Raw genomic sequence first — 27,693 nt, forward strand, 5'->3', positions numbered from 1 at the left:
TTCTGGCTAAAAGGAAAGCAGTTAACTTTTGGTATAATTTCGCAATTATACTTCCAGGATGAACTATGAGTTTGTTTTTTGTTCATAGTAACAGTACTAACCTAGAAGTTGAACAAAAAATGTCTTTTTTCACCATGACAAATGTTAGGCCCAACTCTGTAAGCAAACTAGTAAAAAATGAAATGGCTAATGAAGGTTCACAGTTGAACTTTCCAAAAACTGCAGTTTGTTAATATGGTACATCTAGTTTTGTATTGTATGGGTTAATAAGTTTTCTTGATCAGTATGGATCAGGTGATCAGGCATAGTGAGTAAGTTTAGTTTTACGCCACACTCAGCAATATTCCAGCTATATGGCAGCAGTCTGTAAATAATCCAGTCTGGACTAGACAATCCAGTGATCAACAGCTTGAGCATCGATCTGCGCAATTGGGAACCGATGACATGTGTCAACCAAGTCAGTGAGCCTGACCACACGATTCCGTTAGTCGCCTCTTACGACAAGCATGGGTTACTGAAGATCAATTCTAACCCGGACCTTCACGGGTCCAGGCTTAGTTACCTAAATGGCAAGTACACTTATGATGAATATTTACATTGTCAGTCACTGGATTATCTGGTCTAGATTCAATTATTTACAGATTGGCATCGTTTAGCTCTAATACTGATGAGTCTGGTGTTAGGCAACACATCTGGTCAAATTGCCAAGCAACAGGAATCAAAATGATGACCAAAAAAGTGTTCAGACCAATTTAAGGTAGATTTCCTGAAAACAAACCCCTTCAAATAGAAAAAATATTTTGGTTAAAAAAAAAAGAATGTTCTCAACTAAAACTCACAATGGCTTGCTCCATTTTCAGTTTTTGAAGCTATTAAGGCACACTGGCACATTTTCAAACAATAACCTAAATTTGTGAGGCATCTATTCCAAAAAGCAAATCTGAGTGCTATGACTACCTCAAGCCTATGTTAAAGTCTGGTAGTTACAATAATCAACGCGCTAATTGTTTTGTGGAACAACAACCCAGGCCTTAATATAAATCAAATGAAATGACGACTTTCCTTCCCCTGAAATAAACCAGATTGATCGGTAATGTTTATTGACAGAATAAACAAAACAGAAAGAACATTAAGTTCACATTTCGCATAATCCATAGCCCTTTCTCCACCATTCATCCCAGATCAGACCATGTAGTGATCCAATGTTTGTACACTAATTAAGTCTTTAATGCACAGCCACATTAACGCCAAGTGCTATTGATTAGCGTATATTTCAGTCCGGCCTGACAAGTCCAGTGTTATCTCTAGGCAAGGACCATGTTAATTACATACTTGGTTGTATTGATTTCCACCTGGTTATGAATCATTAAGGTCTCATTGTATCCGTTGTAACTAGGTAGAGAAACTGTCATACATGTTGCATGTGTATTGACGGGGGGTAGAGACCTCGTCCATTGCATCAGCTGACTGACAGCAGACATGGAATACCCAGTGTTTGGGGCAGTTCAGTGTTGTCTATAGCTTGTTAATGTCTTGGAATCGTGTTGGTACCAGGACTAAACTCAATTATAAATCGATTATCTAAGACTTTAAGATGCCTAAGAAAAAGGTAAGTCTGTTTCTAAACTTTAGAATACCCACTGTTTGGGGCAGTTCAGTGTTGTCTATAATATGTTAATCTTTTTGAATCGTGTTGGTATCAGGACCAAACTCAATTATTTATTGATTATCTGAGACTTTAAGATGCCTAAGAAAGAGGCAATATTTTTTAACTTTTGATATGAGCAGAATATGGATTATAAAATTGTATCTAACATTATATATAGAAAACAGTTACACACTTTTGAAAGAGTATTCTTCATCTTGTTCTGTTGGTTGGTGATGCTGGCAATACCATGCCCCAAATAAGGAAACATTACATGAGATTGTGATCATTTGTTTCACATTAAAGGTGAAACCATTGATGACTCAGTCAGTTAAAGTATTGTGACTTGTGATACACATAACACATTTAACTTTAAACAACTTAACAACATAACAATACATACATACATACATACATACATACATACATACATACATACATACATACATACATACATACATACATACATACATACATACATACATACATACATACATACATACATACATACATACATTTGTATAGCGCCGATATCCAGCTCAGCTGCTCAAAGGCGCTTTGTTTTCCCTTGATCACTGGATGTCAATCTCAACGGCACGTTGTAATATCAATCTCAACTCCCTGGGGAGCATAGAACTCTTGCCGCCACTAGGCTGAATAATTGCCCATCTATTCAACTTCTTTTCAGGACTATATCTCCAGGCATCAAACATCACACACACGTTTTAATGCATTGAAACAGTCACTCAGTCTTGCTCATTGTTAATCAAGCATATGTTATGAGTTTATGGGACACAAATACATGTTAGAAGTAGAAAAAAGCATTTTAAGGCCAGACCAATTATGTTTCTTGTTTTACGGGTTTTTGTCCTCAGAAAACCTAAAGGCAGGAGACATTAAAAAAAAAATCACTAGTCAAAGCAAAAACCCAATTGAGTTTCCATGTTAACTCTTTTGGTTTGTTTATATCAACTAAAAATAAGTTGAGTGAGTTTAGGTTTCACACTGATTTTAAGAGTATTTCAATTATATCACATTTACAATATGATTTTATTTTTTGAGCAGGCAAAATTAGTTTTCATTTTTTTTCTTATTCTTGCAAAAAGACGACCGGCTGATCTGTAAAACAAGAAATTAAATTGGTCTGGCGTGACCAGAATTATTTTTAAACCAGGGGCATCAGACAGTGAAGCATGTCATCCTATCCCCAGTCTGTAGATTGTCTTGAAAATTGCAGACCATCATCAGCTAGAATATTGCTGAGCAACACCGAAACCAACAAACCAGCTGTACACATTTTACCATGTGGGGTGTGACAAGGTCAGCTTGAACCATTAGGCTACCCCACACCCCAGTATAGAATGGAACTGCTGAATGTGTGATATTGTCATCACTGGATTGGAAAATACACTAAATTACCTACATATTGACTTGCCTTGCACCTAACTAAACATGAAATCCCCTTGCACCTAACTAAACATGAAATCCCCTTGCACCTAACTAAACATGAAATCCCCTTGCACCTAACTAAACATGAAATCCCCTTGCATCTAACTAAACATGTAATCCCCTTGCACCTAACTAAACATGAAATCCCCTTGCATCTAACTAAACATGAAATCCCCTTGCACCTAACTAAACATGAAATCCCCTTGCACCTAACTAAACATGAAATCCCCTTGCACCTAACTAAACATGAAATCCCCTTGCAATACACTAAACATGAATTTCCCTATTTGATGTAATGGGAAATGTGAAATATACTAAGCAATAATGAAGTTTAAACTTAATATCAAGAAGCTGTTTATCTAGTAAATGTTAAATGTCAATGGATAATTCTCTCAAGTATTTTTTTTTTAGCAATACTTTTCTAGTTTATTATCTGTCAGTTTGAGAGAGCTATCCATTAACAACCTATGTCAGTGTTTAAAACTCCCAAAATGCCAAGCTAGACAGCCGGACTGGTAACTTTATAAAAATTACCAGTCCGGATATAGACTTGCCTGTCCGGTTTTCAACAATAAAAAACAACAAAAATCAAGTTAGTCAGGTTACTGTTTGTAGGCATCGCAATGAACAACATAGTACTAACAGGCAATGCACCGAGTTTAGGTAAACTTAAAGTACACCTGTTGTGATTGGTTATCGTAACATGAACTGTCCAATCGTAAGTAGTTTAACATAATCATCATAATGCGAAAACACCTAAACTGATGACAAGAGAACCCGTCTGATATTATGAAATATTTACTGTTAGGGGTAAAAATAGCTACCAGACCACCGGACAGGCTACTTTTGAAATTTGACCGTCCGAGATGAAAATGGACCCTTCCGGACGGTCGGGCAGGCAGGAATTTTAAACGTTGCCTATGTCACAAGCGCATAAAACTAAAACTGACCCTAATTTCTGTTGATCATGCACAGTTTACTCTAAGTTAGCAGGGGCGGTGGGGTAGCCTAGTGGTTAAAGCGTTCGCTCGCCATGCCGAAGACCCGGGTACGAATCCCCACATGGGTACAATGTGTGAAGCCCATTTCTGGTGTCCCCTGCCGTGATGTTGCTGGAATATTACTAAAAGCGGCGTAAAACCAAACTCAGTCAGTCAGTCTAAGTTTGCACAGAATCTCATGTAGCATGAAAACCTGGTACTTTCTTTGAAGCTGTTGCGTTTATCAGCCAGTGTGTGAATATGAGGTCTTTATGAACCAGGTTGCCGTTGTACAAAGCGATCTTAGCGCTAAGGTGACCGTAACTCCCATACTTTAACATAGACTTAAGGTAGCCTTTGCGCTAAGGTTGTTTTGTACAACGGCACCAAGGGCTGTAGGGTAGCCTAGTGGTTATAGTGTCCGCTTGTGACGCTGAAGACCCGGGTTTGATCCCCCACATGGGTACAACGTGTGAAGCCCATTTCGGGTGTCCCCTTCAGTGATATTGTTGGAATATTGCTAAAAGTGGTGTAAAACTTGACTCACTCACTCTTCACAAACCCTCCAGAACAGAAGTGTTTAAACCTTATACCCTGTTTACTGTGTTGCAGGTGAAGAAGTCCAGTAAGGGCAGTACTGGCAAGAAGGGGAGACAAGCAGGCAAGTCCACCACAGGGGGTGCAGGGGGAGCTGGTGGGGAGGGGAACGGGGAGGATGGGGGGAAGAAGAGGTCGTGTATCAAGAAGAAGGACAAGAAGAAGACGGACAGACACCGGAAGAGTACAATGGACTCGGAGCCGCAGGTGGAGCCTGTGACAACCATTGTGGAGGAGAAGAAGACTCCGGAGCCGGAGAAGTAAGTATCTAGTCGTTGTCATGGTTACCTTCTCCAGGGGTGTGTTTAAAGGCTAATTAGATTAAATATATTATGCATTGCATTTCCTTTTCCTTTTTACTGATTCTTTGATAAAATTATTCTTATTGGATGCTGACTGTTTGATCAAAACTTCTCAATGGATGCTGACAGTTTGATCAAAACTTCTCAATGGATGCTGACAGTTTGATCAAAACTTCTCAATGGATGCTGATAGTTTGATCAAAATCTTCTCAATGGATGCTGATAGTTTGATCAAAACTTCTCATTGGATGCTGATAGTTTGATCAAAATCTTCTCACTGGATGCTGATTGTTTGATCAAAACTTCTCATTGGATGCTGATAGTTTGATCAAAATCTTCTCATCAGATACTGACTGAATTCAGTCTTCTCATTGAATGTACCTTAGTTGATTAACCTATTTCTTATTGGATAACAGTTGTTTGAATACAGTCTTCACAATGGATACCATACCTGGTTATTTGAAGGAAAACAACCTTAAAAACTATTGCCTACAATACCCACTATTTGTTATTATTTGTTAGCCAGGCAGATGAAAGAAAATGTATTTTTGTTCACTATTTTGAGTAGCAAATATAGTCACTTTTAAAATCCCTGACAAGAACCTCCAAGCAAGCCTACAATTCTTTGGCATGCCTACAAAGGTCCGGGTTAGAATATTGATCTTCAGCAACCCACGCTTGTCGTAAAATGCGACTAACGGGATCGGGTGGTTAGGCTCGCTGACTTGGTTGACACGTGTCATCGGTTCCCAATTGCGCAGATCGATGCTCATGTTGTTGATCACTGGATTGTCTGGTCCAGACTCGATTATTTACAGACTGCCGCCATATAGCTGGAATATTGCTGAGTGCGGCGTAAAACTCAACTCACTCACTCACTCAGTTACAGGCTTTTTTTCTTCCTTTCTTTTATATCTTGAACATTATATAGTTTAGTAGAAATAGTAGACTTAAATATAGTAATATGATTTAGTAGAAATAGTAGACTTAAATATTGTAATATGATTTAGTTCAAACATTAGACTTACATATTTCAATATGATTTAGTTCAAATAATTGACTTACATATTTTCATATGATTTAGATCAAATAATAGAAGTACATATTGCAAAAGGTTTATTTCAAATATTAGACGTTCACATATTCTCCAAAATAAAGTTTCGAAACCATCATGTCGAATTCAGACCTGGAAATGTTATAAGAACAGGCTGCTAAATCTGAGAAGGCGAAGGGAGTGGAATGGGGTAAATGTTTTATAAAATGCATGCTCTGGAGTCTGAAAGAGAAACCATTCCTATGTCGATATTTCATATTACCGGGTAGCTGATATTATTTATTTAGACTTTTTAAACTGAGGCTCCACCATCAGGTTTTGTCCGATTCCAATGAAGACATCTACTTCATGCTCACATGAAGTTGATGCTCTGTTGTAAGCGAGATACTGTTCAAAGCATCATAAATGCAAAGTCACTCACTCACTATTGTCAGTTTCATATTGATTTCCCAGTTGTCAATCACACTCGTCAGTTGTCAAGTGAGATTGTTGATACACTGAGTTCAGGCCATTGTGTATTCATTCATACACAAACAAGTACATCTACACTACACAGAATCCACAAGAATCTAGTCACCGGAGTCCGTCATACAATCCCTGTGAAAAGAAACAGATCCCGAAATGACATTACTTAATTAGCACCAGCGTTGTAGCTCCGCTATTCATATACTAGACAGTTGACAAGCTGATATTGACACACTCAGTCTGTTATTGACATGGCTTGTACATATCGCCAAACAGTGAAAAGATCAAACAGTCAGGGTTTGAGTGGCAGGTGGATTGTGTAGCTCTAAGCCGAAATTGGTGCCTTGAAACTTTGGTGACTCGTGATTGTTGTCACTGGCATCGTGGTAAAGAAATGACAGCATCATTCTTTGTACATTTCACCATGATGTGGATCTATGTTGCTCTGCCAAGGAGAGTGATCACTAACAACTGAAACTGACAATCTGTCAATCAAGGATCTCGCTGATATACACCATATATGTGAGTAGTACATGTAACATGTATCATTTTTATAAAAGGCAGTGTCTTTTTTTTAGATCCAGACAAATGGCATAAGGATGTTTCCATAATTTTGACAGCTTTTAAATCACAATGGGTATCTTTTGTGTTAAGTTACCCAGCACTTGTACAAGTGCTGCAACAATGAAAACTATGCATGTATATACTGAAACTATGAAATCACATGATTAACTTTGACTTGACATCAGAAAAATGTCTCCAAGTCCATCTCCATCACACATTCAATGAGCTTTACACCTGTATGACAACATTGTTGTTTGATTACATTATAGCTAAATACCCAGAACAACCAAAGTTGATTTTTTGGTAATTTTGACAAATATTTTTAAAAAATTGAACATATATTTCCAGAAGATGTCAGCAAAACATAAAACTAGGATGAGTTAAAATTTACATAAGATTAATGCGTCGTGTATAGTTATAGATGTGTTTTCAGTCAAGATCTGAACAATGCCCAGTGGTAAGACATTCCTTCATATCATTACCAATTTGAAAAGAACCTTGAGGACATTCTGGATAACAATCAGTATGAAATCAACATGAAACCTGGAGGTAAATTCTAAATAGGAAAAGCTGTAAGACCATGATAGGGGTCTGTGAAGTATTCTCATGAATGTTCTCTAATTCTTGATCCTCTCATATGTAATATGAATTAATTAGTGCAAATGGTTATTTTTCTGTAACAGACAAATAAATCACCTCCAGAAGTATGCCTTGTTTATAATTGACTTCCTTTTTGAAATGATGTATTACATACAATACTATGTTTTTTTATTACATTGTATGTTGAAAAGTTTCAAATAAATAGATATCAGTATACAATTCAGATCATGAATATTAAAGAAAAACCCTGAATATAATGCGATTGCTTGTTTTAATCTTTTACAAATTAAAACAAAAATTAAAATTAAATATCCGAAAAATCTAAATAAGATATGAAGAAAAAGTAGCTATAAAATAAACAGCATTTAACCAGTTACTTGCTAAGTTGTGTTCGGGTAACCTTGTGGTTATTTGCTTGTCACCCCAAAGACCAGGGTTCGAATCCCCACGTGGGTACAGTGTGTGAAATCCATTTCTGGTGTCCTCCGCTGTGATATTGCTTGAATATTGTTAAAAGTGCTGTGAAACTAAACTCAATCACTCACACTCACTCATAAGTGAAATCACCACTTCCCTGCGAAACGTTCATTTCATTTTATCATGAAACTGATCAAGTCCCCGCAGTGATTATGTGGTGTACGCACACAAAGTGTATCAGTTACCCCACGGACACAATGTCAGTTTCAGATCCATTTCGTCTCACTGTTGACCCCTCTGAGCATATTCATGTACATTTCATTTCCCTAACCATTGATTTCACATCCAGGTGAAATCAACACCTGAAATTGACGTGCTTATCTGTCCCCAGACAATCAGATTCGAACCCCCTTGTGGCAACATACACAAAGCATTATTTTGGTTAACACACACAATAGGATAGGCCCCAGGCAGGAATGTGGCTTGCATGTTGTATGGTTGTAGATTTCATGGAGAAATGTACATGATATATAGACACTACCTGTTCAGTGGCATCACTATACATTGCCTGAAACTTCAGTTCATTATCATGTCAATGCATTGTACACCACAAATATGACAGTCATGAAAATGATATACATTTTTTCACTTTTATCACCAAATTCTAATTATATTCTTCTATGGAAGCCCATTTCTGGTGTCTCCCGCCTTGATGTTGCTGGAATATTGCTGGAATATTGCTAAAAGCGGCGTAAAACCAAACTCAGTCAGTCAGTCAGTCTTCTATTGAAGCTTGGATAGGCTTTGTTTGTTGTTTAATGCTGTAATGTTCCAGCTATATCTTAGTGGCCTGTAGATTATTAAATCTGGACTCGACAATCCAGTGATTGATATTATGAACAACAATCAACATGCAGTCAACCAGGTGTGTCTGAGCACTGAGTATGGCTTGTATCTCACTTATAACAAGGCTAATATGGAGGAAAAATCTTTACTGCAAAATTTAACATACCCGTGAAGATCCTGGTTACAATTGGTCTTAAACAACATATGCTTGTCGAAAGAGGCGGCTAAGCAACGGGATCGGGTGGTCGGTTTGCTGACTTGGTTGACACACATCTTATCCCAATTGCGTAGATTAATGCTCATGATGTCAGTCACTGGATTGTCTGGTCCTGTCTCGATTATTTAGCTGGAAAATTTCTGAGTATGGCATTAAACAACAAACCAAAAAATAACATAATTTAACATGACTGCAGTTAAGACAATGTTGAAATAAAATGTCAAAATTTAGAGGTAAAATACAATATCACAAATACACTATTTAAATGAAATGTTAAAATGATACAAAGCTCAAAATACAATAAATACTTTTGCAGTTTTGAAGAATGTTTCATTTATTTTCAATTTGCCTTTCAAGAACACTAAGTTTGGAATTATGAATGTACTTTTGAATTTATTGAAGGGCCACAGATTTATTTCATGTTCCCATATTTCAATGAAAGAATGAGGTTATAATTTGTTTTGAGTTGGATCATATCGCGACGATATGTTCAAGATACAGACTTAATTAAGGCAATATGAATTGTAACTAGTGTTGGGAATTAGTTGAAATCTCACAATTGATTATTGCTTCATTACCAACGAACAATCATCGTTAGCGTCATTTTTCAGATTTTCCTTTCCAGGTTGTTATTGCAGATATGTATAACATGATGCAACTTGTTACTTTAAAGTGATGACTAATATATCATGAACATAAACTTCCTGGAGTCTTAGAGAAATATTCAGTCATGACTTTTCAGTCAGTGAAGTGAGTTTTCTAAGAAATAAACATGTTTCCAGGCCCTGACAACTTCTACGATATGTTCCATTGTCCAGTATTTCAAAGACTAAAACAGTAGTTCCAAAATCGTTTATGTTCAATTATGAGAAAATGTGATCAATTGCTTGGTCGTTTGGTCACTGCGACCAATTTTCGATTATTTCAATTAATCGGAACACCACTAGTAACAACCCTGAAAACAAATTGATCCAATCAGTACCAGTTTGGTTCCTTGATCTTTAGATGTTTAAATGAACCTTAAGAATATAAATTCTATTTAAACAAGATTGAAATTGTTGATCAATGTCATTTTAAATAGAACTTCATTTTCTTCCATGTCCTAGCTCAATAAGAAATTAATTAATTCTTCAGAACAAAATGAAGTCATTTGTTTACAAGAACAATCAATAAAAAACAATAAAGAAGAAATCTAGGGGCAGAATGAATGTAGGGTTCCTGACAACAAAACAATTCTTCAGATACCAATTTAACTGGCGCCGATGACTGATACTTCTATAATACCAGTGTTAGACTTGAACCCTTCAAGAAGCTTGGTATTAGGGCGGGGTCACAGCAGACAGGTGGAATACCCTGACAGTGCTATCTCTGTATCGTAAGTAGCTTACACAGAGGGAAAGTGGGCTCATAACGCGGCACGTCACACTCAGGTGGGCTCCTTTAAGCCTGTTGTGACAAGGGTATCATTGTACGCTGTTGTTAGCTGTAGACAAATAATCGATAGATTTGGTCCCAGAACAAGTGGAGGTGTAAGGTCACATTGTTGTTTAGTTTATGGGGTTTGTTCTGATCTAAGAGGTAGGTGCAGGTGAATATTTATGTTCTCTTTGTTGTTTGTGTTGGTTTTAACAAGAAATTTGTGTTTTGGCCAGATAGATTATTTTTCTTATTTTACACTTTGCAAAATTTTGAAAAAGTGGAATGAAATGAATGAAAATATCTTTGTTTTGATGAGGTTTGGGAATATTTTTGTAAGAATTGACTAAGACGGTTCAACTATGTTAGCGTGAAATGCATTTCGTCTCCTACCATATTGACTTGAAATTCCATGAAATAGAATACATTTGTCTGAGGTTATAAATATTTTTTGCTGCAAGTTTAACTGTTATAAATACTGAAATTCTCTAGTTTTCTCTTGTTTTCCTTTGTAAGTCAAGGATCTGCTAATCATGGATGTGGTATCCAGACAACAAGTTGTCTCGTCAGATTTATGCTGATGAGTTTCGCCAGAAGGTTATAAGCCTCTCACATCAAGCTGTCACACTTGCTCACTCACTCACTCACCCATACACACACTGACTGACTCACTCACTCCATCATACACACACTGACTGACTCATTCACTCACCCATACACCCACTGACTGACTCACTCACTCACCCATACACCCACTGACTGACTCACTCACTCACCCATACACCCACTGACTGACTCATTCACTCACCTGTACACCCACTGTTTGACTGACTCACTCACCCATACACCCACTGACTCACTCACTCACCCATATACCCACTGACTCACTCACCCATACACCCACTGACTCACTTACTCACCCATATACCCACTGACTCACTTACCCATACACCCATTGACTCACTGACTTACCCATACACCCACTGACTGACCCACTCACTCACCCATTCACCCACTCACTCACTAACTCACTGACTGCCTGACTTACTCACTCACTCAACCCACTCACTCACTCACTCACTCACTCAACCCACTCACTCACTCACTCACTCAACCATTTAACCACCCACCGACCCACCCACTCACCCTCCTATCCACCCACCCGCTCACCCACCCGGACAATAAGTTAGACAGCTTCATCAACTATTAATTAATGATGGAAGGTTACATGTTCAAGTTGCTATGTTTCTTATCTTCAGGAGTTTCTGTTCATAGTGACCATCTAAGTGAAAACTATGCCAAAATTAATTTACGGAAAATTGTAATCTTGAAATCAAACAGAATGTCAACACAGAAAAACACATGAAATTAACACATGTCGATTTCATCATAACCAATCGACTGATGTACCTTTCCATATGGCGTCGTTATGGAGATAAGGATATCACCAAGGTCACGGTGAGATGTCGGATTATGGCAACGCTTTCTGATTGTGGACATTGCCAACTGCTGTAGCTGTGCTATTGACATGATATCAACATGAGATCCATGAATAGTCATTGAGCAGTCTCGTGCATGCTGGGTTGAAAATGTTTTTACTGATTATTGCTGAACTTGGATATTGACAGTAAGGAACTAGCAAGCTCTAAGGTATGTATTGCAGGTAGCTGTTTCTGTCTGTCATTCAAAATGTCAAAACCAAAGAATCATCAGTCTCAATTTTCTGCCAAAGAAGATTCCACTGGTGTAAAATCAAAATATTGCTGAACTGATAGCATGGATTATTCTACAAGTCCATATGATGGTCATCTGGGGTAGCCTACTGGTTTATGTGTTCTCTTGTTTTGCCAAAGACCTGGGTTCATTTTCCCACATGGATACAGTATGTGAAGCCCATTTCTGGTGTCCCCTGCAGTGATATTCAGGGGTGGAAATAACCCATTGCCCTACGTCCGAGTCCAGTGTTTTTTTCTGTTGGGCAAGCAAATTTGTATATCACGGTGTCCAGTTGACTTTCCAATGTTAATTATGTTGTTTATTTAAAAAATCAACAAGAAAACGGATGGTATAGTGGAAAACTTATCAGGGCAAGTGATTTTACATGTGCCACTGTACCGGAGTACACTAGCAATTTTAAAGTTATTTCCACCCCTGATATTGCTGGAATATGGCTAAAAGCAGCATAAAACTAAACACACTCACTCACTCACTCACAGATACTCTACATCTGGTTAATGAAGCTTTGACTTTGATGACTGTATTCACGAAGAAAGAATAATACAACAGGATTATATGTTAACATGCATTTGTATCACAACTGGCATAATTTGTAAGCAGGTTAATATATATTTGCTGTGTTGTGCTGTTTACAGACAACCAGGAAGAATTTGTGTTATACAGTAAACTATGTTTATAACAAGCATGTTTATAACAAACTGAATGATATAACAAACGGATTTTCTGGACCCAGCAACTTACTGTATATTTTAGTCGAAATGCATATGACCAACTACAGTTCTAATGAGCTTGAATTACTTGTCCGTTTGAGTTCATTATAACAGTAGTTTAATGAACATTTTATTGTTTTATATTTTTTTTGCATCTTACTCCGATGAGAGACAATATGGTGTCTTGCCCAATCATGTGACTGCATTGCCTAGCAACATTAACTAATAATCACTCACTCTCAGAATTTGTACCATAGTAGAAAGAGGCTGATAGTTTCTATCATATTTTTCAAATAATACTGAAAAAAGAACCAATACACTTGAAAACTGAATTTGACTACAATTAGTACCAATGTTTTCAATACCTGTGAAGATCCGGATTTGAATTGGTCTTCAGAAACCCATGCTTAATGTAAGAGGCAACTAACAGGATCGGATGGTCTGAGACTCACTGTCTCCGTTGACACATCGTATCCCAATTGCATAGATCGATGCTCATGCTGTTGGTCACTGGATTGTCTGGTTCAGACTCTATTATTTACAGACCGCCACCATATAGCTGGAATATTGCTGAGTGAAGCGTTAAAAACAAAGACTATGTTATTATTTGAGGTAGTTGGAAGTTAGGAAATCAGCCCCTAAGGTTACAGTAACCCCCTCAGTTGGTTTGATGTCAACTCACACCACACCAAGTTAGTGCAGTTGAGGTGAAATTAATCACATCTGTCAATCGTCCATGACATGGTCAACAAGTCGCAATATACAACCCTAATAACGGCCACATTTGTTTGAACTTCAGATTGATTCAAGCTGGTTCAGCAATGAATAAAAGACAATTCTAGAATAAGACGTGGAGGTTATAAATATTTTCACAGCTTTCCAAACTACAGGTCTTATGTTTGTGGAAGGTTTAGTGTATGGTTTAAGTGACGTCGTGCTGGAAACCAGCTGGGGTCAGGTGGAGGGTATTGGCAGCTAAAGCAGTCTCAAGATCTGGTGTTAATTTTGCAGAGTTCTGTCTCTTGATTGTTTGCTAGAAACCTAAGAATATGGTTCAGTTACAGGTTCAATCTGATTGAGTTTTGGGCAGATTTGACTAAGAGGGTTCGACTATGTTAACGTGAAATGCATTTTGTCTCCTACCATATTGACATGAAATTCCATGAAATAGAATACATTTGTCTGAGGTTATACATATTTTTTGGCTGCAGGTTTAGACAGCTTCATTAACTATTGATTAAGGATGGAAGGTTCATGTTCAAGTTGCTATGTTTCTTATCTTCAGGAGTTTGTGTTCAGATATAGGTTCAATCTGATTCTGATTTCAGCATGGTTTTACCTTGACTTACAAAGTTGTTGGTTTCAGGGACCCCCAATATTTGACTGAATGGTTCATGCAGGTAATTTGGGGGCCCTATAAAGGGATGAAATTGTGAAGTCCACTATGCTGTAAGGCGGGATAGTATATTTCATTATGAGACCTATATATTGGTCAGGAAATTGGTTCCATGAATATTGCTGTGTGACTCTCTAGCTGTGATATTATTTTCTATGTTTTCATTCTGTATATTTGTGTGTACTGGACACACGTTTTGGAATCATTTTTAACCCATGTAAATTTTTACCTTATCATAATGGTGAACTGTGATATTATCATGATGGTGAACTGTGATACTATTGGGGAGGTGAACTATGATATTACTGGGGAGGTGAACTGTAATATTATCATGATGGTGATCTGTGATATTACTGGCAAGGTGAACTGTAATATTATCATGATGGTGAACTGTGATATTACTGGCAAGGTGAACTGTAATATTATCTTGATGGTGAACTCTGATATTACTGGAAAGGTGAACTGTAATATTATCATGATGGTGATCTGTGATATTACTGGCAAGGTGAACTGTAATATTATCATGATGGTGAACTGTGATATTACTGGCAAGGTGAACTGTAATATTATCATGATGGTGAACTCTGATATTACTGGGGAGGTGAACTGTAATATTATCATGATGGTGAACTGTGATATTACTGGCAAGGTGAACTGTAATATTATCATGATGGTGAACTGTGATATTACTGGGAGGTGAACTGTAATATTATCATGATGGTGAACTCTGATATTACTGGGGAGGTGAACTGTAATATTATCATGATGGTGAACTGTGATATTACTGGGGAGGTGAACTGTAATATTATCATGATGGTGATCTGTAATATTATCTTGATGGTGAACTCTGATATTACTGGGGAGGTGAAGTGTCATATTATCATGATTGTGCACTTGAGCTAAGTGTTTATGAGCAGTATATACAAGTGTACTCTGAATGAACGAAGGGGCAGTATTTGCTCTATGTCCATGTATTACTGTTGTACTGTACAAATATACCTAGTTCAAGCGATCACTAAAGAAAACAGTTATTTACACAGGAGTATGGCAAATATATATCTGTTATTGAGAGACTAGTTTGTGAGGGTGTACGTCCCCTGAAGGTTACGGTATTGTTGTTAAAGCACAAAGAGATCCAGTGTTTGTGTTAAACATCAAACATTTATTACCTTTGGCTCCTAATATGACAGTGAATAGAATGTTATAAAACTTTTATGAGAAATATCATTTTACACGACGGTTTGAACTCAAAGTGTTGGCACTGATCCAGGGTGACCATGTACAACCATCATTAACGGTGGTGTCATTGAAGTATAAAACTGTCACTCCTTGAAGCAGCAGTACACTTCAGAAGGTCCGTTCTGGATGAAATTGCTTTCACAAAGAACATGACATTTAGCATTTTCAGTTAAATGTAAAACCTGTCGGGGCAGCACTGAATACATTCAAACCCTACATGTCTTTCAGCATCTTTCAGTGTGTTTCAGCATAGTCATGTATTCTTCGAACTAGCTTGGGTCATTGGTGTTTTTCACAGTTTGTTGTAAGTTTGATTGTGTCCTTGTACGTTTCAGTGATTTCTTGTACATTTCATTGTATTGTTATGCATTTTAGTGTATTGATGTATATTTTGATGTATTGTTTTATATTTCAGTGTGTTGCACATTACAACATTGGGTTGTATATTTCAGTGCATTGTGGTACATTACAGTTTATTGTACAGTTCAGCGTTGGCTTGTACATTTCAGCATTGTGTTGTACATTTCAGTGTTGTGTTGCACATTTCAGTTTATTGTTGTACATTTCAGCATTGTGTTGTTCATTTCAGAACTGACGCTGACAATCACCAGGCTGACAGCAAGGTACCGGATCTTCCCTCCTCCAGCAAGAACGACAAACTTCGGGAACAGAGGGCAGATCGAGCCCGGCGCCAGCAGATCGAGGCAGAGTTCCTCCGTTCTGATCTCAATGTAAGTCCTCATGCTTGTCAGAGTCACTTATACAACAATATCTCTTTCAGGTGTATACTAATGACCAGTCAGCAGATCCTGTTGACCGATCTGTTAGAAAGCACCTTGCTAAGTCCTGTCAACCGACTGAGCTTGTATGATGGTAGTATTAATTATGCAATACATTTTTAAGAAGGCTCCAAGGACATATGGAATTTTCTTTTCTTTTTCCTTTTTATTGTCTATAGACCTCCCCCAACCAGCAAAATACCATTCCAGACACCTGTTTTAATTTACCCGTGAAGATCTGGGTTAGAATTGGTCTTCAGTAACCCAGGCTTGTCGTAAGAGGTGACTAATGGGATCGTGTGGTCAGACTCGCTGACGTGGTTGACACACGTCATCATATCCCAACTGCGTAGATTGATGCTCATGCTGTTGATCACTGGATTGCCTGGTCCAGACTTGGTTTCAAGGAGATATAGACCCTTCCTTTGTCAAACATCTCATTAACCTTGGTATTTTATACCTAAGCCCAAACCATTCTCGTTCTCAATTCTATCCATTCTACAGTGATTCTGTGATCAATTCTTTACAAGCTGCTTTATAAGTGTGTGAGTTTAGTTTTACGCCGCTTTTAGCAATATTCCGGCAATATCACGGCTGGGGACACCAGAAATGGGCTTCACACATTGTAGACATATGGGGAATTGAACCCAGGCCTTCAGTGTGACGAGAGAACGCTTTAACCACTCAAGCTACCCATCCACCCCTCTTCTGTGTAAGGGGCGGTTGGGTAGTCTAGTGGTGAAAGCGTTGGCTCGTCATGCCGAAGACCGGGTTCGAATCCCCACATGGGTACAACATGTGAAGCCCATTTCTGGTGTCCCCGCCGTGATGTTGCTGGAATATTGCTAAAAGCCGGCGAAAGCCAAACTCAGTCAGTCAGTCTACTGTGTCAGAGCTGTCATATAACGGAGTATGGCATTAAACAACACGTATAAAGCTAAATCACCCAGCCCAAATTGAAAATAAGAATGTATCAGTTCTACACAGCACACTTACCTTTTCATTCCCTAACTTCTGTTCATGGAATTCTTAAACTGTAATTTTGAGAAACAAATGAAAATTTCTGTTGACTGAAAATCATATTATACAATCTCTAGGTCAAGCCAACATGTTTAGTGAGCTCTAAATGAGTATCTGCATTCACAAGTCTTTAAATCATTGAATCAATGACTCCTGTTATACTGCATTGATTAGTTTAATTCCACGGAGAAAACATCAGTCTGTAAACATACCAGACAGGTTTCAGGCTTGTGATGCTCTTCAGTCTGTTGACAGGATCTAGTGGTTGTAATGACAGATAGGGAGGTTTGTGGTGGTTTAGAAGATTGCAGTTGTCACAATATTTCAGTACCAAAACACAACCTTTATTCTAGTCAACTGCATGTAGTTTGGCAAATGCATAAGATATGCATTATAATTGATTCTGTAGAAATATGCATGCTCTGAAAAGCGAAATTGATCAGTCACAGATTGCATGTTACTGACAGGCGTTGCTTGGTATTCTGATTGATTCTTGCATGAAATTTACATAATATCAGTAATTTGCAATTAATTACAGTATATGACTGTAGATAAGGCAATTTTGAGGACCAGAAGTGATCTGGAAAGGGATTGTCTAAATAGAGGTTACACTTTCATGAAACTGCTTTTATATTTTTCAAAGTAAGTAATTAAGTATGATTATTATACAAGTATGTGCTTTGTGGGAAACTGAATTGTAATGCTTCAGATGCTGAAGATAGGATACATTTTGTCAATGAAAATGTAAAATGGGATCAAACATCCCCAGATATGATGATTTACCATTTTTGTTCTGCCAGGAATTATATTTTATATTTAGGGCTTGAGATATATTTTTCTCTCAGTTCATGTTATTCAATACAGATTTACTGATATTCTATTTCTGATGAGAACCATGAAGATTCGGTTTAAAATTGGTCTTCAGCAATCCATGCTTGTCATGATGATCGGGTGATCACTGGACTGGCTGACATGTCATATTGATTGATTCGATCACTGGACCATTATTTACAGACCACTGCCATATAGTTTGAATATTGCTGAGTGCAGTGTTAAACAACAAGATTCAATCGACAAACTATTTCAGATGATGGATAACACTGGGAAGATTTGCAGGCTGGTGGTTCAACTTATGAACCAAAAATCTGATTTTATCTCTATTATCAAGTTAAAACTTAAGCTTAAATATCTGATTGGCTTATCAACAGTCATATACGGTACAAGGAGTTTACAATTTGTTTTCCACAGTTTTTTTGCAAATTATGCAAAGGTGATGTTTGGAAATGATTCAAGGTTTATTTACGAGTGGCAATGGATGATATTTCTTGTTGATTTCAAGCCGACATGTTCCCACACAGGGGTGATTGACAGCACTGATGTTTATTTCAATGCATGTGCATGTGTTTGCATGTGTAGGAGCTGTTGATGCAGGAAATGCGCGATCATCGCAAGGAGTTTGACTTCGATGCAGACAGCATGAGTGACGATGCTCTCTCTAAGGTACAACAGTGTTGTATGGTGCTTGCTTCATGTGTTGGTGGTGGCAGGGCATTGCTCTTAATAAAACCTTTTTTCTCATCTTTATAGTGTAGTCTCTTCAAATATGTTCCTTTCTGCTTGTGTAACATGTTCATATGTCAATGTTCATGATAGTTAGTCTACCTTTACTACATATACTACACTGTTTTTGCTGTATTTGTCTGTGCTGTAATCTCAAGTTTGTTTTATGATGTAACCATGTCTAAATATGTACATTCCTCTTCTTCTGACATTGTCATCTAAAAGCTGAGCAATTATTTCTTTGACCCTATACAGTGTATGAAATAAGGCCCGTTCGACCACCCGAGATGGGCTAGATTTCTAATGGATGGTCTAAATTTACAGCTAGCCAGCCTGATGGTCTGGTACGTTTTATTAGATATTCCATACATCTGAGTAAATTCACCATATCTTGGTGTCTGGTCTGGTTAAATCCATTTTGGGCTTGTAACATTTTGAAGTTACCAGCCCTGATGTCTGGCTGGGTTTTTGGCTTATTTCATACACTGCCCTATAGTAGGATACTGTTTTTGTAGTGAAGTAATTCAAAATGGAAGTGCTCCATCTTCTGTCGCCAGGATGCTGTATCTCCTAGACCCTACAGGGTATAATTCAGACAAACATGTATCGTATTTGTTTTTTACCCATCTTAACATTTCATTTTGACTTTTGAAAGGTGTGTAGATACTTTGTACAAAGGTGCAAAAACATCAGGTGAGCAGCAGAACCTCATTGCTGTTTTGAACTCACTGTTTAGAGAGTTCTTAGCGAAGTGCAGTTTTAACCAAAAAAACAAACAGATTTAATGACAAAGTCAAAAACCTGTATATTGTTAAAGTTGTAACCTTCTGCTATAACTTAGTGTAACACAGATGAAGTAACAAAAATGTGCTTTGATAAGACTGTTGTTGTAACAGTGCTTTGATGTTGGTGTCAGTCAGGGGAAGCTATTCTGTCCTATTCTATTCTGTATAAAACCTGATGTTTTGAAGGTAAAACAGGTGTGCTGTGTGTCCACTTTTAGGGAGGCCATATGTCTGTCTGTATGTCTTTATGTCTATTTACATGTATGTATATGTATGTGTATATGGTATCTGATGTTTAATCTTGTTGATACAATCATTACACCTTTTCTTGTTTAGCATTTGTATGTTTAATTGCCTATGACTGCCTATCACGAGTATACTCGTAGTATCAATTCTGGCCGAATTTGCCACTACGAGTTATCTCATAGCTACATCAGTGGTATTTTAAACCAAGTTTCACATGTTGGCAAAATAGGCACAAGAAACATCCGTCTCCTGGCATTCTTTGTTACTTGTGCCTGTGTCAGTCAACATGTTAATTCCTCATGGTGGTCATATATAGGTCCACATTATGTTGCATATTCACTGAGTACTGCTCTGATTAAAGACCAGTATGAGGTTAGCTATATTGTGACACATTATCATATCATCACATCATGAGATGGTGTTTCTGTACAATTTATTTGAGGTGATGTGTTCATTTCTCCTCGCCAGACATCAAACAGCGTGTCAGATCTGTCTGACATGGATCTTCTCAAAGACTCATACGACAATGTAATAGACGTTGTTTATGTGACATTTGTGTCAATTATACACCATTCCAGTGTCACCGTCTCCCACACTTTCTTCAAACCGTTCCAAACTATGATGCTTTCTACGATTTTTACAGCTTCAAACTCACTTTCACATACCAACCTATGATAATTATGAACGTTGTGATGACACAAGGTATATTTTGAGCTTTGTGTTTCACACAAGGTTCATCAATAGATATTTTGGTGACACAATGTGTTTATTTGCAAAACAATGTTGTAAATATCCCTGCCAATACCAAAGACAACACCTAGCAACCTTGTGTGATCCACATAGCTGGAAAAGACTAGTTCTTGCAGCACCGCGGCCCATCGTCTCACTCGCTGAACCAGTGCTATTGATTTGTTTATTGATTGACAGGTGGATAGGGATGTCAATTATAGTTTCATGATGTTGTTCGTTTTGTCAGTGTCGTCAACGTTCACTGTGAAGTGGTCACGGCAACGGTGTATACATATATATATATATCAGCAATAATATTGGTATATATCATCACACTGTCAATAAAACACTTACTACCTTCAAGCAGCAATATAACAGCACAGAGTTAGTGAAACCTTTCGCCAGTGTACATGTATACTCAAAGGCAAAAGTAACTGATCATATAATTCTTAGGCCAAAACAAATATATGTGTGTTTAGGGTATATGGAATTATAAAACAGGGTCGGTAGGTAGGGTTGATTTTTTTTTTCTTACTTTTTTTTTTAAATGCACTCACATATTTTTCATAAAATCACATATTTATGTGATATCAGGCACCAATTTTGAAAGAAAAGCGGGGAGACCAGTTAAAATTGTTTATAACTGAAGCGTCAACACTTTCTAAATTCAACATTTATGAAAAACAAGAGTAAGTGAGCACAGGTCACATATGGTCGCGCCCAACATTGGGGAGTACATACTGTTGGAATAGCAAAATGTTTCCCTGCTCTTAAAAAAACAAAAAAAACATTAGGGTTGGGAATTTATTGATGGGGTCGGTCGGGAAACCGTAAACACACATATTTGTTTTTGGCCTTATATATTTTTGTATACTGATTAACATTGATATGGCTTTACAGATAGCGCAGTCATTTATGTATTTGAATGACAACTAGTTTTAAAGATGGACTAAGTCAGTGCTATTCCGTTTAGCTGAGAAAAGTGCCCCATCTCAAATTTTCTATCCTTTTTAAACTGACGTACATCTATTATGAGTGAAAAGAATCAGACATTTCACTGTAAATTATAGAAAGAATATAAGCTGCATGGCACAATGTTATTGTATAAATTGAGAACTCTGTAGAAAGTGTTTGGTTTGTTTACAACAAAATTAAACTCTGGTACACATTTGGAGTTTTTAAATACATCTATGATGAATACAGTTATTTTTGCCTTTCAGTATACTTTTATACTTATACTTCATATTTGACTGTAAACATTTCTTTGCAATTTTACAAGTGGGTTATACACACAAATATAGTCCCATAAAATCGTCTTAGTCTTTCAATTAATTTATTTTCAATAAATGATTAAAATATTTTGTACATAATTAAACGTAAGATAAAATAAAAGATTAAACATATGTGAAGATGTGAAACTATAGATTTTGTGAGATCAGAGTGATTTGTCATGTAGATAACCTAACACTCACCTAGAGTTGTCTCCCTTGCAGAACCGCGTGCGGATGAGTTCATGGCTGACTGGCCGTCTAGCTCTGTCTCAGCAATCCAGCCGATTCACCCTGCCAATGGACATGAAGGTGCTCGAGAGTAAGTGACCGCCATCCTGCACAGTTACTTTTTTCTGTTAGTATATGACAATTACAGGAACTTTTATCAGGATTCATGTTGGGGAATGGTAAACTACTGTTGGTAGATGCTAAACAGGGCACCAATTGTGGATTGGAAACACACTGTCAGTGGTAGATGGTAAAAATGGTGCTTAATGTAGATGGTTAATATGGTGCTTAATGTAGATGGTAAAAATGGTGCTTAATGTGGATGGTAAATATGGCACCAAAGGTGAACTGTAGACATGTTCCTAAGAGTGGATATGGCACCAAATAATAAATGGTAAACATAGTGCTGATTGAAGATGGTAAACATAGCACCAATGATAGATGGTAAAAATGGTGCCAATGGTAGATGGGAAACATGGTGCTCAAGGTTGATGGTACATCTAGTGCCAGTGGTGGATGGTAAACATTGCACCAGTTGAAGTTGGTAAACACAGTGCCAGTGTTAGCCTACAGTGTTAGTCAACCTGACAGTGTTGTTTCTGTTTTTCCCAGAGATGACCCCACAGGACTATCTGCGGACCTACTGTGTCGTATCCTCCAGGCGCCATATACTTTACCAGAAAATACACTCCAAGAACAGAGACAAGACAGGTGTCATCCCCTTCAAGGTGAGTGACTATTGTGTGCCCTGGTTGATAAATAGAATGATATATCACCAATACTCTGTGCTTGACCTCTGTATGTTGACTGTATAATTGTAGTGTTTCGGTCGTGTTTGATGAAGGTACTAGAAGCTCTACCAAAACATCCTATTGAAAGGAAAGGGAAGTCATAATTGATTGGTTTTATTGATGCTGCAGCTCCTAAAATGTCATTTGAGAAACTACAGGACATATACAATTTTTCTCTGTGTTGTGCAGGACATATACACTGTTTCTCTGTGTTGTGCAGGACATATACACTGTTTCTCTGTGTTGTGCAGGACATATACACTGTGTCTCTGTGTTGTGCAGGACATATACAATGTTTCTCTGTGTTGTGCAGGACATATACACTGTGTCTCTGTGTTGTGCAGGACATATACACTGTTTCTCTGTGTTGTGTAGGACTAGGGTAGCCCAGTGGTTAAAGTGTTTGCTCATCATGCTGAAGACCCGGATTTGATTCCCCATATGGGTACAATATGCGAAGCCCATTTCTAGTGTCCCCCACTGTGATATTGCTGGAATATTGCTAAAAGTGGGTTAAAACTAAATTCACTCAATGTTTGTTCCTCATGTGTATACAATGTTTCCCTGTGTTGTGCAGGACATATACAATGTTTCCCTGTGTTGTGCAGGACATATACAATGTTCCCTGTGTTGTGCAGGACATATACACTGTTTCCCTGTGTTGTGCAGGACATATACAATGTTTCCCTGTGTTGTGCAGGACATATACAATGTTCCCTGTGTTGTGCAGGACATATACACTGTTTCCCTGTGTTGTGCAGGACATATACAATGTTTCCCTGTGTTGTGCAGGACATATAGACATATACACTGTTTCCTTGTGTTGTGCAGAACACATATACACTGTTTCCATGTATTGTGCAGGACATAGAGAAAGCCCTGAAGGATGTCCTGGTGAACACTATCAGCAAGGAGGAGGTTACCGATGTGTGTCAGCTGCTTGAGATTGATGAGGAGACAAACATCGACTACCAGCTGTTCTGTGGAGTTGCAGCCTTCGCTGAGAGGATTCTGTATCCCAAGTTTGTGTGAGTAATCTCCATGTTTAATCATCCATAGCACTTGATACAACTGGCCAATCTGGTTGGATATCATTATGTATAAGACTGTTTGACAAATCACTGTTGCGGTTTCCGTTCTTGTGATCACAAAACCTTTATGTTGACATTCTGTAGATTAACTCCAACAAGTATAACATTTAACAACCAATTCTAAAACTCAATCCATGAAGATGAGTGTTAGAATTGGTCTTCAGTGACCCGTGCTTGTCTTAAGAGGCAATTAAAGGGATTGGGTCACAGGTTTTGCGTACTGTTAATCACTGGATTGTCTGGTCCAGACTTGATTATTCACAGACTGCCATCATACAGCTGGAATATTGCTGAGTGTGGCTTTAAAACAACAAACAAACAAACTCAAAGTATGGCATTTTGTATATATGCATCTATCTCAAAGCATCTGGGCTTAATGTTGGAAGAAGCATGAGGTGATGCAGGTCTCATACGTTTACCACTGTTGGTACCAACCAACCCAGAAACATAATCGTGATGAACTGGGATTCGGACCAATGATCATGGAATTATGCCACCCAGCAATTGTCCAGGGCCCTGTTTCACAAAGCCCTCTTAAGCCTAACATGTCCGAACTTTTCTCGTAGCATTTGTACCTCCTATACTGTAACATTGACTTACGATAGTCGTAGCGCTACGAGGGCTTTGTGAAACGGGCCCCTGAGTGGCAATTGTCTGGGTGGCAATTGTCCTAGGTGGCAACTGTCATAGACCCTGGCATTCCCAGGGGGGATACATGTGGACTCTGAGCCAACAAGAATTGGGAAGGATAACAAGAAGTACCATATGAAAATGTGTGTTGGCATGACGATGACCTGGTTCAAGACACTGACCTTCTGGACTGACACTTAACCCACTAGATCGCTAAGATGGCAAAAGTGGTCAAATATACGTTTATATAAAAATTGTAACAATAAATAATTATAAAATAAAACAGAAGGCAGGGCAACAACAAGTACCATCATTTAATATCTTTTGATGTGTGTGGATCAAACCACCAACTTTCTGCTCTCAGACAGACACTCTGTACGCTACATCATGGAAGCAGCTTGAACTGAATGATTGAAGGCCAGCAGGCAAGTCAACAACAAGCACCATCCTTTAATGCCAGTTGGTATAACATGGATGGTCATCTGTTGGCTGGACATCATCACTAAGTCAGCTGACAGATTTTTTTTTTCATTTAATAAAAAGGCAAAGAAAAAATCCTAGAATTTCAAACAATCTCTCCTTGTTTTGTTCCAGGACTGAGGACACAGCCGAGCTACCAGAGTTCCAGAGAGAAAAGATTGAGTGTGCAGACTTCTGTGCATTGGATTGGAAGTTTCATGGAGTCAATGTGAATCCGCCTGTGAAGAAAATGTTGAAGTCGCTTGGATGACCTTGAAATTTATAGGTGACCTTGACCTTCATACTACAGCAATTATGATAATGAAATGATGAGTTTGAGCAAGGACAGAAATATTGTATAAATGTCTACAGCTACACAAATGTGACGCTATTCAACAAGTTCAGGGGAAATGTTGGTGTTGGAATTGCAATACTTCCATGTCCGAAAATGGAGATTGGAGAATTGTGACAACCTCAGGTTGGAAGCTGATCTCTCTATGTCCTGTGCTTGTTATCCACGCATATATATTATCATGTGATATATTTATTTATTTATTTAACACACCAGTTTGGTGTTGTCTGTGATAATGGCAAGTCACTGGTCTCATCAACTGTCTGACTGGTTGTTTGTGAAATGTGTTGTCTGGGTTGTCTCCCTTGTATTGTCTGGGTTGTCTCCCTTGTATTGTCTGGTGCAATTGGACACAGACTTGGATGGGCATATGAAGACACCTCAAGAGACTTGCGATGACCTTCAATATGTGCTAAAAGAATCAGGATGAGATTTCAAAGTTTTGCTTTATTATTGTTCTGTTTGATATTTGTGGGAAAATCACCAAGCACGACATATTTGACTATCTCAAGAGTATTGGTATGAGGCTGTGACTAGGAATTTAAGTAAACGCACCGTGAAAATGACATAAAGATGACCACAGTATTGCCCACAGTAATGACACAACAACAATGACACAATGATGATGACAATGGAAATGACACAATGACACTACAACAATAACACAATGACACAATCGAGTTGACAATGACAATAATGACAACATGATGGTAATGCTATGGATTACACACTGGCAACTTTAGACACAATGTTGATGACATGATCAAGATGACCCAGTGATGATCCACTGAAGGCTAAACAACAATGTTCTCATTTTGAGACACATTAACTAGATAATTCCTATAAACAAGGATTAGATGCTTACTGTACTTGATCAAGTCTCATAATTTGACAAAGACAAACCTACAGCATATGTTACTGAAAGCGGATCCTTGATACATTGCGAAAACTGCAGTGGCTGAGTGGGTTAGATGGCTCACTCTTTGTTTTGGCGATAAGGTGCCTGGCTCAGAGTGTGGGTTCAAATTCCAGATTGGACTCAAGGCAACAAAAGTACTAGAATCTGTACTTTACTGAGAAAGTATAATCCCAAATACATGTATTACATAATCTATGGTTCTATTCCTTCAGTGATTTGTTAACTAGACAAATGTGAATCCAAAATGGTACATTCATTCAATTGTTCATATGGACAGCTGTCATCATCATCATCATCATCCAGATGTGCAAGAATCATGCTTCATAGATAAACTCATTGAACAGCAACGACTGTCTTTTGTTGTGTATTTTTGTGGGTACAGTTTATATACTACTCTAAAGTAGATACATCAGTCAGATATATATGGCATATGTCAATCATATAGATCAGCAGGGTGAGTGGGTACCTATGTGGGGAATCGAAACCAGGTCTTCAACGTGATGAGTGAAAGCTTTAACCACTAGGGAACCCCACCGCCCCTCACATGCTTTACAAACTAAAGATCACCATTACTAACATTGCAGGTTAAACTTGAAGTTCTCCATACTTCTCTCAGCAAATTTTAAATATTAACGTGCCTCTTGAGTCAAACACTTAACTATTACTGAAGTTGCAACAGCATCTACTACACACATATACCATACCTCGCATGAATCACAGGCAGCGAAACCAATCAGCTGCTCAGAACTTCTGTATCAATTGATCGGTGAAGATCCGGGTTAGAATTGATCTTCAGAAACAAATGCTTCCTGTAAGTGACGACTACTGAGATCGGGTGGTTAGACTCGCTGATTTGGCTGACACATTTCATCGGTTCCTATTTGTGTAGATCGATGCTCATGTCGTTGATCACTGGATTGTCTAGTCAAGACTCGATTATTTACAGACCGCCGCCATATAACTGGAATATTGCTGAGTGCGGCGTAAAACTAAACTCACTCACAGTATCAATCACTAGACTTTGCTCCAGATAGTGCACAGGCAACTGCTATTTGTTGCAAACGACAATGAAGATAGAGACTGCATAAAATAGTTTGGTGTCAGGTAAGCTGTCGAGTGAGTGAGTTTGGTTTCATCATATTTTTAGCACATGCTATTGTTTATCCATGAAGTGGAAATGGATTGGACTTAAAGACATA

At 38.0% G+C, this 27,693-nt stretch overlaps 1 protein-coding gene across 3 annotated transcripts in view; it reads left to right on the plus strand.

The window, feature by feature from the left end:
* The window catches only part of LOC124260208, a 71,616-nt gene extending 44,775 nt beyond the window's left edge, over positions 1–26,841 (plus strand). For 2 of the 3 annotated variants that reach the window (XM_046694471.1, XM_046694473.1), the window contains exons 7-14: positions 4,687–4,931; positions 16,224–16,365; positions 18,850–18,933; positions 20,493–20,552; positions 22,247–22,343; positions 22,865–22,980; positions 23,908–24,071; positions 25,359–26,841. In XM_046694471.1, coding sequence (XP_046550427.1) covers positions 4,687–4,931; positions 16,224–16,365; positions 18,850–18,933; positions 20,493–20,552; positions 22,247–22,343; positions 22,865–22,980; positions 23,908–24,071; positions 25,359–25,494 — 1,044 coding nt within the window. In that variant the 3' untranslated portion in view covers positions 25,495–26,841. The remainder of the gene's footprint in view (positions 1–4,686; positions 4,932–16,223; positions 16,366–18,849; positions 18,934–20,492; positions 20,553–22,246; positions 22,344–22,864; positions 22,981–23,907; positions 24,072–25,358) is intronic. The other variant, XM_046694472.1, reaches the window with a different exon arrangement.
* Positions 26,842–27,693: the final 852 nt, after the last annotated feature.

The sequence above is a fragment of the Haliotis rubra genome, unplaced genomic scaffold, assembly GCF_003918875.1.
Source record: "Haliotis rubra isolate DU_JTF1 unplaced genomic scaffold, ASM391887v1 Scf754, whole genome shotgun sequence".
In the NCBI taxonomy this organism is placed as follows: domain Eukaryota; kingdom Metazoa; phylum Mollusca; class Gastropoda; order Lepetellida; family Haliotidae; genus Haliotis; species Haliotis rubra.